The sequence below is a fragment of the Hyperoodon ampullatus genome (genome assembly GCF_949752795.1).
Source record: "Hyperoodon ampullatus genome assembly, chromosome: 7".
Classification (NCBI taxonomy): Eukaryota; Metazoa; Chordata; class Mammalia; order Artiodactyla; family Ziphiidae; genus Hyperoodon; species Hyperoodon ampullatus.
Window position 1 is genome coordinate 66,517,368 of NC_136920.1, and position 15,191 is coordinate 66,532,558.

Consider the following 15,191-nt stretch of genomic DNA (forward strand, 5'->3'; position numbering starts at 1 on the left):
ATGCCGCCACATCAAGGGCAGCTGGGAAAATTACTGGGGAAAACATGGAGGGATGCAGTACCCACATTTCCTCCCTCTTCTTTCTTTTTCAACTCATCTTTATTGAGTGCCTAGACTGTGTCAGGCACTGTCCTAAGCATCATGCATACGCATAGGAAGAAGTCACAGTCTGCCAGAAAGCAGAGTCTGGAAGATCCAGACAAGTAAACAGACTCTCTGCACACAGTGTGAAGCACGGCAGGAAGCAGAGAGTGCTGAGGGACAATGGAAGAGGGGCCCTTGGTCCATCCCCTGGTGTGGGGCAGCCAGGATGAAGGGGAAAGGGAGGAGAGCAGTCAAGGAAGGCTTCCTGGAGTAGGTGATGCTAAGGGTGAGTTTGGAAAGATAGGCAGGATTAGCTAAACTAGTGTCACCCAAACCTGGTTTCCCCAAACCAGCACCTGGGGAGCTTTTTACAGATTCTGGTACCACTATACACCTCCTTATCAAAATCTCTGAGGATGAGACCCAGAATCAGTATTTTTTAAAAGGTCTCCAAGTGATTCTGATGCAGTTGGTCTGTAGATCTGCTTTTAGGAGCCACTGACCAACGGAAAAAGGGATCACTCATATGGCTAGCAGATTCATTTGTTAACAAGAATTAGTGAGGTTTTACTGAGCCCTGATCACGTGCCCCACCTTGTGCTAGACCTGGTGACACAGATATGAATAATAAAATCTGTCCTCAGAGAGCCCGTGGTCTAGTGAAGTGGTTCTCAGCCCTGGATGGACATTAAAATCCCCAAAAAGCTTTCTTTAAAAAAAAAAAAAAAGTCCCCTTCCAACCCAATTAAATCATAATCTCTGGGGTGGAGGCCAAGTGATTTTAAAGTTCAGCCAGATTTGAGACTCACTGGTCTAATGAGAGAGAGACTTTCAGACAATGGAACATTCTCTTACAGGGTGATGATGCAATGACAGAGACACGCAGGCAAAAAGGGGCGTTCTCCCCAGCTGGGGCTGGCTTCTAGAGAAGAGGTCGCTGGAGCTGAGTCTAAAACGATGGAGGAGAATTGGTGAGGGTGGAGGCTGGGGAAGAGGTTTTGGGAGGAATTCCAAGCAGAGAGGACAAAATGGGCCAACATACAGAGATGAGAAACAGCCTGGTGCGGACAGGGAGCTCGGGGCAGTTCCCCTAAGTCCACGCTGTCTGCAGAGCCTCCAAAACAAGGATGGTGGGCAGTGGGGCTGGAGACGTGGGTGGAGGAGAAAGCTTAGACCCATGTCTAACACCGGACTTTATGCCTGATCTTGTGCACATGGAGAGTCGTTTAAAGATTTCAAGTAGGACAATGACATGGTTGCTGTGAGTTTTTTAAAAAGATGACTTTGGGCCGTGGGGAGTATGAATTTGAGGGGTAAGACTTGAGCCAGGAAGCCAACCAGAGGCTGTTGCAGAGGAAGAGGCGAGGCCTGAACTCAGAATTGAGAGGAATGGAAAGGTGGGCTCGGTGATGGACTGGGAATGGAAGACGATTAAAGGAAGACACTCAGGTTTAAGCTCACATGTCTGGTCAGATGGTGGTATCATGACTTTAGACAGAGAATAAGAACAGAAGCAGACTCGGGTGGGGAAAAAGATGTACACAGTTTCAGTCAGATTCAGTCTGAAGTGCCTGTGGGAACACACAGGAGATGTGTGGCTGAAAGTCTGAAGCTGAAGGCAGAAGTCAGGCGAGAGAGAGTAACTAGGAAGCCCTCAATGTACAGGTGATACAGAACCCAAGAGTAGATGGGATTACCGTGGGGATGCGTATCATGAGAGCAGGTGGCCAAGGACGGGTCCCTGGGGAGCACTTAAGCAACCACTGGAAGTAAGCCTTGCCCACACAGAGTTAGGAGCAGTCGGAGAGATGAGGATGTTCTGGGGTGTGGAATCCTGGAGCTAAGGGAGTGAAGAGTTTCAAGGAAAAGGTGGGATCCTGTAAGTGAAAGACTCTAAAATAGCCATTAAATTCAGCAGTTAGGAGGCCCATGATGACTTTGCCAAAAGCAGCTTCGAGGTAGTATTGGGATGTGACTTGAGAAGTGGACGGGAGGTGGAAAAGTGTTGACTCTTTGCACAAGCCTGAAAGAGGCAGAATAGGGAATCTGGACATAGAAGCGAACAGGGGGGTCAAAAGGAAACACACTGACCCCTTCCTTCTCCTCCTAAGGCTTCATCCTGGACATTTCCATCCCTCGTCTGCCTTTCTTGTGTTACCCCCCAGCCCCACCCACTTGACTTGGTTTGAACTCTTCTAGGAGTCACAGGCAGACACTGAGTTTCATCATTTTCCAATTACTTCTACTCACTCACTTCTCTACTATTCTTTGGATTTGCTGTCTATTTCAACATCTGGCAGCTGTAGTCGGGGGGAGAGAGGGCTACAAAGTTTGCAGCTTTGGGGTGCAGAGAGAAGGGGGGCAACAGTAATGGACAGGATCCCAGTCCTTTGCAGAAGCCGGGGATCCACAGTGCTTCGCTGGTGAGCTTCTGGGGAGTTTCCAAGTGTGCTTAACATTTTGCTATCAGAGGACACCCACAGCAGGGCTCAGCATCCTGCCCAGAATGCTGTGATCCAACGCCCACAGCCACAGATGGGGCTAGAAGGCACCACCGTTTCCCTAGAAACACTCCCACTGTCAGAGCTGCATTCGGGGCTGGTTCATTAGGGCTGGCTGCACTCCTGCTGGTACTGCTTGGTTCCTCATTCTTCTTCGCAACTGCTGAAATCTCACTGATTGTAGGAGGATGCAATCAACCCAAGACCCCTCCCCGTGGTCGTGGTAGTGAGGGGGTTGCCTGAAAGCTCCCACCCATGACCCAGCCTACTTTCTCAATCACTCAGCCTGAGCAAAACATTAGCTTGGTGGACAAATCGGGGAAGGAGGCCTTCATATAGAAACTTTAAGCAAAGATCAATCATTGCCCTATTAGGAAGAGAGAGAAGAGGCTTTCTAAAGGACTCACGAGGGGAAGCCATGGCCTTGGAAGGAAAGCAAGAGGTCATGCAGTCAACAGCTCCGTTTCACATAAAATGCAACATAAGCAATGATCTCCAGGCAGACCAGCTGGCAAGCAGGCGGGGATCCCGTGGCTGGCATCTGTTGGGTTCTCCCAACCCAGCGGTCCAAGGTTACTTCCGTATGACACACAGCAAGGCTGAACAGAACTACCAAAGAAACATTGCTTTCTCTCTCACACTTCTTAAGTGTGGGTGACTAGAGGGCTAGAGGACTGTGGCAGGCGATGATGAGGTTCTGTGAGAGTTAAAAGTAGCCTAAAAAATGTGGGAATGTAGCCCAGCCCCATCCATGTGGCTCAAGCAATCCCAAAGGCATAGGAATATTCCTTATTGGTCTGGTCAAAGGTTCGATGGAGAAGTTTGAATCCAGTCTACAGGGAAATTAAGGTGCATTTTGTGAATTTTGGTAATTACTGGGATATTTGTAATCCAGGACCATGAAATATCTATTGTCAGAGAAGCTGAGAACCTGAGAGCATGTTGGAACCTTGGAGCCACTTGGTCCAACTTTCTCACATAGAATGAGGACACTGCTGTCTGGAGGGAAGGAGCCCTCCTTCAAGGAGGAGGTGACCAGGGATGGGGTGGGTAAGATGCCTTAGCACCCTATAGTCAGCCCCTTTTCTCCAACATCTTGTATCTTAGGGTTTGAGAATTCACTCCAGCATGGCAAACAAGACTCTGGCTGTCCCCTGGGAAGAAGGGTTGAATCTCAGGTTTGTTTTGTTTGGTTTTTTTCCCCAACAACTCCCAAGAAACCCACCCCCACGGGGCCTTCCTACCTCTTGGGGTATGTTCCATGCCATGTACACATGGCTTTTAAATTCGTCCATCCAGACTTCAGCCACCCTGAGGGCGTTCCTGCGGACATGGGCGGTGAGGTCCTCGGTGTAGGGCTTGTGGGCTCGCTCAATGTGGGCAATCCGCGAGCAGGGCAGGACCTCCACGCTCCCGCCACACTGCCACACCTGCGGAAGACACGGGCCATGCATCAGTGCCCAGACCTGACCCCGAGCCTGGAACCCAGACCACAGGTGACCACGAACACGAGCTCAGACACATCCAGCTCTCCTCAGCTTACTCTCCTGTCTGCAAAGGGAGCGAGCTGTACCTTATTTCTACTCCTAGAACAGGAAGGTTATTGAGTCATTAATTTGTGTCTTGTTTCTAGTTGCTGTGGATTTACCAGCAAAGAATTAATGCACCCTCCCTCTCCAGTCTTTCCACCCTCCCTCCCCCAAAGAAGAGACTAGACGTTTTGTGACCAGCGATCTGGGTTCTCCTTGCCCCGGGGGAGAAGTTAACAAAATCCTTGATAATGGTGTCTGCAGCAGCGCTTGACATGGAGAGACCAGCAGAGCCTCCCAACAGAGACATCACCTTAAAATGGACCACCTGGGCCTGGACACAGATGAGTGATCTCCACAGGGAGAGCTAGGTGCCCTGCTGCGGCTCCATCTTTCCTGGGCTCTGAGTTCTGTCAGAACCCAAGGCGGGGGGGCGCTATAAAGAAGGGAATAAAAAAAAAAAAAAAAAAAAAGGGAATAATATGAAACTTCTCCCTGACCTTGGTGAGTAGGAGTTTGAACAGGATGCCATTTGATTTTGAAAAATAAAGAAAAATGACCTTGTAACCTGAGCGTCGAGGGACAGTGTCTTGGAGCCCTTGGCACAATCATTCCAGCCACTGTGGGAGTTCAATGCTCTGGAACGTGCACATCCTTTTGTGTCTTCAGGCCTCTGCCCATTCTATTTGTAATTTTGGAATGCCCTCCCTACTCCTTCTCCAGCTGGAAAAAAATATCATCTCTCAGGATCCTGGCCACCCAGCCACACTATTGTGGGGTCTTTGCTTCATTCTTGGGGCAGAGCTTCCTCCTCTGGCCCTCAAAGCTCTTGATACCACAACTTACCTGCTAATAGGTCAGCCTCCCCCTCACTGTGTTGCAAGAGGGCAGAACCCATATCTCATTCGTTTCTCATCTCCAGCACAGAACACAAGGCCTGGTACATACAGGTACTTTGTAAGTACTTGTTGAATAAATATATAAATGATTGATGCCTACCCAGACAATCAATCAGTAAATGGTTGGTGCTTAGTAAAGTGGGATGAATCTGAAATACCTGGTCAGAGAGGCTGAGTGAGGCTTTTGGTGGAAAGCAATCAAGATCTCTTGGTGGACAGCGGTGATCACTTATGAGGTGTTGTCAACTGGACTATTTGGTGGATGATATTTGCGCTTATAACGTGTACTCATCGACAACCATAGGTTTTCCTCCGAGGAAAGGTCAGCTTCAAATTTAGCTTAACTCCCCTCCCCACCCCATGCTAGTTAGGAAGAGAATGTCTTCTCTTCCACCAGGCTATTTCACACCAGTTGGTCCTGTTGGAAGTTGGAAGGCAATGGACTGACTTTCTAATCTTGTCTTGCATTTAGTATATTATTAATATTTAGGGCCAATGGAAAGGAAACAAGCATCCCCACTGAGCGTCCACTATGTGCCAGGCACCGGCACAAATCACACATAGTAGCCGTGTGACCTTGGGTTATTCACTTGATCTCAGTGTGCCTCAGTTTCCTCATCTCCAATGGAGATCCTAACAGTTCCCATCTCAAGAGGTTGCTGAGGAGACTAAAGTGCTCATATACAAAGTGCTTAGAAAGATGCCTGACACATAATTAGCGCTCAATCAGCCTCAGCTATTACTGAACAAATGATACACAGCAGAATCTTCAGAATAACCCTGTGAGGTAGTGGTTATTGTCTCCAATGCCAAACGAGGAAACTGAGACCAAGGCTGTCCCTTGCCCAAGACCACACAGCTGGTACGAAGGCAAAAGGATGAGTCTGAGCCTGACCGAAGCTCAAGGAAGAGCTAGTGCTTCCCCAGGTGACCATGCTTTGAAGGAAGTTTCCACACCCAGGGGTGGTCCGAGGACCAGGAAAGGAAGCCATGGAAGGCTCTGGGGTGTGTACCTTTATGTCCATGACCCGTATATTCTGGGGACTGTGCTGATCTCCAATTCACTTTGCTCAGATTTTCAAGGAAAGCCTGTGAATATGTTACTGATAACACATGGAGTCACAGGGTAATGATTCTTTGTGCCACTGGAACGGAGGCTACTAATTGACATATTTCAGCGACCCAACACAGTACATGATTTGTAACAAAGCTCTTTTATTCTCTCAAAGAGTTCTCTCAAAGAGTTCAGTCGCCATTTCACCTTAGAGTGGGAGCATCTGCCGTGGTTCTAATCAGAAGGGTGGTGGCAGCATCTCCCATTCTGCCCTTAGCTGCACGGTGAAAGGAGCCGTGTGAACTCACTGCTGACCTCTTGAAGCCACTCCCCTTTCCCCATCCTGTAGCCACCGCCCTCATCCAGACCACTGCCGTGTCCCATCTGGACTCTGCAACAGCCTCCAAACAACTGCCCTCCCTCCTGCCTTCCTCCTCCAGTCTCTTCTCCACCCAGCAGCCAGAGTGATCTTTTGAAGGTGTACATTGGATCCCGTCCCGCCTGCACAGCACCCTCCCCAGCACAGCCCCTGAGGCTCCAGCAGCCTGGCCCCTGCCCACCCCTCCAGCCTCGTGCTTGCTTCCTTACACTTCGTGCTGCAGTCATGCTGACAGCTTTTACTTCCTCCAGCATGCTGGGGTTCCTCTCACCTCTGGATTTCTGCATATGCAATTGCATACCCACCCCGCCCCGCTTCACCTGACATCCTTGGGGCGTCAGTTCAGCATCACAGTTCTGTATCCCCTTCAACTAGGTGAGCCTGTCATGCTCTGTGGTCCCAGCCCTGTCTTTCCCGACCATAACACGCTGGTACCTGCTGGTTTACTAATCTCCTTCCCTCTTTCAAAATGTTCTCCAAGCTCTTCACCATATTCTCCTTTAGACATGTGCTAAATGGTGCCTAGAACACATCACGGGTTTCCAGCAGAGGTGGGATGGCTGGGCTGGGTGGGAGTAGCACATAGTTTGTAAAAGCACAGCTTTAGAGCCAGCGAGAAGTGGATTCCAATTTTTACCTCTGCCACCTGCTGCTGTGTCACCTTTGGCAGGATATTTCTCCTCCCAAGTCTCAATTTCGCCCAGTAGAAGAAGGAGATGGAGTGCAGGTAGGTGTTTGACCCTGAGCCTGCCTCCGGGTGAGCTCTGTATGCATGGCAGTCGACGTGGGATCAGGACATCTGGGTCCATTCTGGCCCCACCCTGTGCTGGCTGAGCGGCAACTCTGGGGTACTTAACATCCCATCTATGAAACTCAAATTACAGTGATTGCTACACTGAGCTGTGGGCTCTGGAAGCCCCTGTCGTAGTGCTCGGAATATTGTAAGCCCTTAGCTTGCACTTGTTATTATTGAGTATTTTATAATAACCATTATGATTGCTGCTATTGGCTTCTCTTGTACAGCCACCTTCAGGGGACAAATGATTGCAGAGGAGTCACGTGTCTGGCTGAAGCCCAACAGACAACAGACGTGCTGCCCTCCAGAGTGCCTGGCCCAGCAGGGAGAGTCTCCTCTCTGGAGACTGGAAGCACCTGTTCACCTAGAGCTTGTCTCCGTTCTCCTCTCTTCTGTGAAAAGAAACTCATCTATAGGGAGCATCTGCCTTGGATGTAGCCTTTGGGTTCCTGGCAGCTTCTGGTTGGAGCAGAAGATGTGTATTTGGCGTGTTTGCCCCTCCACTTCTGGACCCTGCCCAATGACCCTGAAATAAACAAGAGAGAGCCTGTGCTCCACGATTCCCGCATGACGAGCAGCTCCGCTGACCAATGGCTTTCTTCAGAGAGAATCTCAGAAGTCTTACCCACAGCTGATCTCAGAGACCCTCTCATGGATGGCAGACAAAGGATAGGAAAGAAAATCACTGGCATTTGGACCTCATGAAAGATGACATCATGAAGCTTCCATGGAGGTTTGGGAGGATGAGGAAGTAAAAGGGATCCAGGCCTGGAACACAGGTCTTAGCTGGCATGATGTGGCAAGACCCAAACCAGATAGAGGCTATAGACGGGAGGCATTGTGCCAGAGAAGCACAATGGGCTGCTGGAGGGAGGGCAAAGATGTGGGACAGAATGATGGCTTAGCATTGCAAGTTCTAGGGGGTGGAGATGCCAAGGGGAGGAAGGGCAAGGGTTGGGTACCAAAGGGGTGGCTGAGAAATGAGGACCAAGGGTCAGCAACCAAGAAGGCAGATGAGGTCGCAGGGCACAGGAAGCCACTACCAAGGTAGAACTTAATTTTTACCTAGCGCGCTTGTGACCCAGGCTCATAACAAGTGAGGCGTGTGCTAGCCTTACAGGCACTGGGGATGCCTGGTGGCACGTCAGCCCAAGGCTGGACCTCGTGGCTTCTGTTTTCTTGACCATGTTTCTTGACCATACCAATTTTTTTCCTGTCTCTGTGCCTTTTCACCTGCTAGTCCATCTTTCTGGAATAAATCCCCCACTTGTTACCCAGCTCAAATCTTACCTTCTTTCACGCACTCAGTCTAAATTATATTCCCTCTGAATACTTTTAGCACCCCACCCTTTTTCTTATTAATGCTTATTCACAATACTTCTATTTATGTATTTCTTCGTTCGATGTCTGCCCTCCACCTCCATTGCCCTGCTAAAGTATAAGCTCCAGGAAGACGAGGTGCACGTTGCATATACCAGCACCAGGCACTCAGGACATGTTCAATAACGGATCTGAATGAGTGATTCCAGCAATCCCAGAGCCCTGGGCTTTCATTCACCATACAGAGAGGCGGCCTAACTCGCTTAGCTGGCTCCTCTAATAAAGGCCATAAACATAAAATGTGCCAGATTTTACTGAACACAATGACTTCCTTCAAACCCAAGTGGTTTTTCAGCAAAGCTCTGACATTTAAGTGCAGGCTGCTACAAACGAGAAGAGTTACTTTGGCTGCAGAGCTTGAATTACCGTTATAAAACTCGGGAAGTTATCAAATGAACCTGGGCGATTGCAGGCAGTTTCGTCTTATGGAACCATGAACTCACTGTAGAGAAAGCCCCCCACCTAGCCAACGCTTCCAGACGCCCACGGAGAAGCTGCTGGGCTGACCCCAGACGCGACCGAGAACCTGACACAGCCCTTCCCAGGGAGCCCTAATCCCGTGATTGTTTCTGAAAAAACGTGGTGCATCCATCTGGGAACTACAAGAAAGCATGCAGGTCTTGGGGGCTGGTAGGCAGAGTGTGAATCCTGCCTCTGTCACACATTAGCCTTTGACTTGGACCTGTTCTTGGATGTCAGTTGCCTTTTTATTGGGGCAACTGGCAGGTTTAAAAGAGATGCTGTATGAAAAGCTCCCTCTAGCAAAGACAGGCATCTAGTAGGTTCTTAGGAAGGGTCAGGTTCCTTTCCCTTCCCAGGACTGGGAGCTGCTGGTACAAGGTCAGGGTCAGAAGACTGCGTTTATGTCCTATGTTTGCCACTTACATAAATAGACCTGTTTCCTTCCCAAGCCTCAGTTTCTCCCAGCTGCCAAATGGAAGAGTGGAATAACTTGGAAGTGGACTAACTTCCTAACTTGGAAGCTGGACTCAGTGACATGTTAGATACCTTCTACTTTTTGCATTCTGTGGTTCTAAGTGTTCTTGCCAATACCTCAAATATTACCCAGTATTTGAGACAACCAGTAGAGTTGTGAATTGGGAGTTATAAAATAGGGAGACACTGGAGGCAAGATATCAGGATACAGTGTGACCATTTTTCCTACTCAGAGTCTAGTAATCACTCTGTAGTCTTTGGTAGGAATAGCAGACAACACTCCCATGTTAAATCCATTCACTGGTTAATGTCCTTCTGAAGCACTGGGTTAAGGAGGATTCTGAGGCTCCATCTGGGCTCAGTGGAAAAGCATGCCACCATTTATTAGTATCTACCGAGAGTAAGTGATTGGGGGGTGGTGGCACCTTAGTCTTGTACTTCATAACCACAGTCCACAGGATAAGATCCCAAATCCTGTCCAGCTTTTATCTCCTTATGACATTTAATGATCTCTTCTCTCTTGGCAAAATGTTCCCACTGTTCCCTTAGCCCAGACATCCTCCTTCCTGCTCTCCATCCATCCAAAGCCAGCCTGGCTCTGTTCCTCCAAAGTCCTGAAACACGATTTGCACCACTCAGGTGGTCCTTTATTTCTTGGTTCATGTTGTCAATTACCTTTTTATGTGTAGCTGTCTCGCCTAACTTGGCTGTGAAATGCTGAGACAAGAGTCAAAAGCCAACCCAGGCAGGCTGGGGGGAGGAAGACGAGGAAGATGGAGGCTGAGGCCTGAGAATGGCTGGCAGAAGACCAGCAACCTGTTTGCAGAGTGGTTGTAGGGTCAGAAATGCAGGCAAACAAAGACACTGACGAGGGCATCACCTAGACACCGCATGCGTCTCACTCTAGCAGCAGCCGTGCATGGGAATGAGAAGGAAAGAGAGGTCAAACCTAGGCAAAGCTAAGTCAAAAGCCAGAGGCTGTCAGCCTCTTCCCCCTATCACATATATTTATTTGCCTGGCTAATTCCTACCTACTTTCCCTGTCTTCCCTGAATTTGGTAAATGCCTCTGCTCTGCATTCCCATGTCACCTATACCTCCTCCAGCTGTGTGCCTGTGTACCTTGTATATGTACAGTTTAAAGACACATAACACAAGGGACAACTGTTTACCTACCGCCCACTTAAGAAACAGTATTGGCAGCAACTTAGAAATCTCTGTGTGCTGCTCCTTACCCACAAAGGTAACCCATTATCCTGAACCTTGTTAATAATTTCCTTGCCATCAAGCTCAACTATGTACTTAGTTTTACCTGGTTTTAAATGCTGTATAAATGGAAGTATATTGTCTGCATTCTTCAACTTGCTTCTTGCTTCATTTATTTTCATCACCATTGTGCTCCATTGTATAAATGTACAGACATTTATTTATGCATTCTCCTGGTGGTCCACAGTCTGGTTGTTTTCAGGATTATGAATAGTGCTCCTTCGAATATTCTTATACATGTCTCTTGGCACCCAAGAGAGAGCACCTCTCTGTGTATCTGCACATAGTGGAATTTCTGAGCCATAGGTTATAACACACATTCAACTCTCCCAGGGAGAGTGAAACTCTTCCAAAGTGAGAATCCCATGTTCCGGTCCCACCAGAACAGATGAGCACTCATGTTGCCTTACAATCTTGCCAACATTTGGCATCGTTCATAGATGGGTGTGAAATTCACTCTCACTGTAGTTTTAATGTGCATTTCCCTGAATACCACTGAGATGGAGCCTTTTTCCTATTTATGGGCCCAAAACACCAGCCTGTGAGAGAAGACCCATGGCCACCTTGCTCTCCTTAAGGAATCTCAAGAGCCTAAACAGGGCCTGGCACATGATAGATACTCAATAAGTTGCATGAATGAAGGATTGAGAGTTGAGCCTTAGTTCTGAGTCACCCCCCTTGTGCACTTTCCTTGGTGCTCTCCCAGGTTTCCAAAGGCAGATATTTCACTATTTTCAAGTGTAAGGAAACATTTTTTAAAGTCTGACAATGCTTACTCTTCCATCAGACTCCACAGAAAAACACTCCCTGGGGATCCAGTTTCCCAAGCCCTATTCTTACAATAAAACACTGCCGAAAGGTCTTTTGGACAGAATTGCTGCTCGGGAAAAAAAAAAAAAAATGATGCTTTTTCTTGGAAGATGTCCCTGAAGGGGTCTGATTTTGGGTCAGCCGTAAGAAGCCCTTGAAGCAGTTTCCCTGTTTGAAAGGGATCCTTCAGAACTATCAGAAGGCAGCAGGAGGATTCATCTGGCAGGAATCCAAGAAGAGACCAGCTGGGCTGGAATGTCTGGAAACTTTTCATGAAGAAAAAGTTCAAAGGCTGTTTTGCAGGGACTTGAGATTTGCTGAAATAGCTGTTTACCTATAGGAAACCCAGGGGCAGCCATGGTGCCAAGCTCAGCAAACCAGCCCATCATAGACAGGGGCCCCAGCTTTCCTTGGACCCTAATGCTCTGACTCTAAAGACTGGGACCATGGAAGTTCATTTCCTTATGGGAAATTCCAGGAGGATCGCTTAGCAAACACGTGGCCATTGAGATTAGAAGCCCTCTTTCAGTGGTTGCAAACAAGGTGAACTTATACACGGTTACCTTAAAACTCACAGCAGCCAACAGCCCTGATTACTATTGTCCAAATGCAGGCTAAGGTGGACTCAAGACAGAGTGGAAGAAAAGGAAGAAGACAGGCTTGGTCCTACCTGGGGTTGGGGAAGTGAAGCCAGGAGAAGGGTGGCCTCCAAGGATGTGGCTGACTCCTACTGTTTACGAATTTCTGTGTGTTCCTCTACATCTCCCAGCCTTCTTTGAAGTCGGGAGGGATTGTGTGAGCAGCTCAGGCCTGTCACTTTCAGGCCCAGGTGGGTAAGTATCCAGTGTGGGAAACCCATGAACACTTCTACTGCTTCTCCTCCCAATCTGCTGGATGTTTACGCCAAGATGACCTTGAAGTTCAAAGACGGGGAACCCCCAAGCAAAGCAACCTGAGTCCTCAGTTACCACTTGGAGAAGAGCTGCCCAGGAGATCCCCCCAACATTTAGAGGACCGTGAAGTGAGTGAGAAATAAACTTGTCCCGGGTTCAGCCTTTGGGGTTTGGGGGCTGCTGTTGCAGACTGTGATCATTTCCCTGATTCATACAAGCTGCCAGCATGTGGAGAGGCAAAGTGACCAGAGAGGCTTGGGCCCTGCAGCATGGATAACCAGGGGTTCAATCTATTGGGTGAGACTTGGCAGCAGAAGTTTCCAGGCATGGGGAGAGATTGTCCAGGTCCAGATGATGAGTCCATTCAGAGCAGGTCCCCACTAGGGACTGAAGATACAGAGAGGAGATTTAGTCCCCAGCGGGGAGAGAGGGAGCTGCCAGGGGTAGGTAGGTATTAGGACTCCTGCAAAACAGGCTGTAGGAGAGAGTCTGGTTCCAGTTCAGAACCAGAGCAGCAGTCAGAAACCCAAGGGAGAAGCCAGCAGGCTGGAAAAGGAGAAGCCAGGGGCTTGGAGACCATGCATGACTCAAGGTTCCTCTGACACAGCCCCATGGCAGCTCCACAGATCCTAGTGTGAGCCAGGGGGAGGCGCGGCTGCACCCACACCGCCAGCCCTGGTCAGGTGACACAGTCTAGCAGGGCTGACCCTCACAGCTTCCCCATGCATGAAGCTGAGAAGGCTAGTTCCAGCCCAGGCGTTTCTATAGAACCAAGACTACAGAAGCCCCAAGCTCTGAGACAGAAGTATTGGCCACGTTCCAAATCAGGGTCCCATTGACACGTGTGCTCTCTACTCTAATTGCATCTTTTGTTTTGAACTAAGATCTCTGGCTCCATTACCATCACTGATGCTGTTAGAGAATAGTATTGAGCTTGAATGTCACAGGGACTCAGGGAACAATTTTCTGAAATCCAAACAAAACCCTTCCCGTCCCTAGTGTGAGAGTCATTTTTATCAGATAACTCAGCCCATCCATTTACTCAGGAGTTTTCAGAGCCCTCTCTGGTGGGTTAAGCCCCTCTGAATTGCTGTGAGCGCCTTCTCCTGTGGATGTATTCAGAAAAGCTCGCTCTACCCAGCTGCTATTCAAAGCTGATCCCCAGGACTGTTTAATTTATACTTTGCTACATGAAGATGAACCACTGACTCATTTAATGTGTTTCCTTTTTCATGTCTTTAATCAGTGGCTGTTTCTTTCCTCTCTCAGAAGCTTAATCTACTCAGAAACAACCCCTACTCCCCATATGAACAGTTCGTTAGCATGTTCCAATCAAATTCAAATTGACTGTCCGTACCAGATGCCCCTCCCACACACACACACCAAAAGGGTGACACTGGTCCAAAGGATAAGCCAGGAGGATAAGTTAGGAGGGTCCTTTCTGAAATGCAGGGCATTCAGAATCACTAGAGGAAAGTATAATACAATCTGTCACCTCCCAGCACGGTGGAGCCAGATGACAGGTGACCCATGTGTCACTGGGACAGCATAAGTGGGGAAGTTTGGCAGACCCTGGGTGCAAACATTAGAGGAAAAGCTGTGTGTCTGGCCCAAGCATCACACCCATATTCGTCTCAGAGGAATGCTCGAGGTTATCATTCAGATGATAAAACGAATCTGAGATGCTGAACATTTTCTCACTCAGAAGTATTTGTTTTAAAGAGTTTTCCTCTTACTCCACTGGAATTCAGATTAAGAAAGCTAGTGTGCTGGGTCTTCACTTAAAGAGATTTGCCCTTTTCATACACATCAAAATGAATTGTCAGCTTGGGTTTCATCTCTGATAGGTACCTACAGCAAACGCACATTAAAAATGGGATTTACAAAAGAGATCGGCATTGCAGTATAGCAGAACTGCAGGGGACCTAACAGATTACCTTTCATTTCCCACCTGAGGTTCAAGGTCACATAATATAGAAGCACAGTAGGAAATGTTTCCAAGACCTCTGCCTCTTGCGAGACGGGAGGACATTGTGGTTAGAGAACAGGGGTTAAACAGTCTTGGTGTCAAATCCTACATTTCCCATTTGCTAGATTGGTGACTTCAGACATTTCATTTCACTTTCTAATATTCAGTTTTCTTGTCTGTGCAATGTGTCACAAAAACAACACATTGCAAAAGTAGTTGTGAGGATCAAATGAGAGAATTTCAACACCTAGCCCAAGTTTAGAGCCCACTAAGTGTGAGGTATAACTATTATCAGTGTAAGATTCCATTGATGATAAGATTCACCACCGCTGTAATAAGAACTTTTCAGGGCAGGAGGAAACACCACATTCTGCTGAGCTCGAGATTTATATATCCACCTGCCTACATGTCACCTCCACGTGTGTATCTCTCAGGCATCGCAAGCTTACCTTGTCCAAAACCAAGTTCTTGATTTCCTTCCCTGCCTCCCCAGCTGTCCCTTCGTCTTCCCCTCATCCATCTAATAGCCCACGCCTGAAACCTACATAAATAATTATGTAACTCATCCATAATTATGTTCTCTTCCTCCTCCTTCACAGCCAGTAATGCATCAGCAAATACAGTCAGTTCTACCTCCTAAATATAGCTTAAATTTAATCACATCTCTCAATATGCACAGAAAACATTCTGGTCCAA

At 48.1% G+C, this 15,191-nt stretch overlaps 1 protein-coding gene across 2 annotated transcripts in view; it reads right to left on the reverse strand.

Moving 5' to 3' along the window:
- Positions 1–15,191, reverse strand: part of GALNT18 (polypeptide N-acetylgalactosaminyltransferase 18) — a gene marked incomplete at its 5' end in the record, with an annotated part of 342,665 nt that overhangs the window by 52,812 nt on the left and 274,662 nt on the right. The window contains one exon of one of the 2 annotated variants that reach the window (XM_079707502.1): positions 3,830–4,015. The exons of the other annotated variant lie outside the window; for it this stretch is intronic. Within the exon in view, the coding sequence (XP_079563628.1) occupies positions 3,830–4,015 (186 nt within the window). The remainder of the gene's footprint in view (positions 1–3,829; positions 4,016–15,191) is intronic. 2 annotated transcript variants of the gene reach the window in all.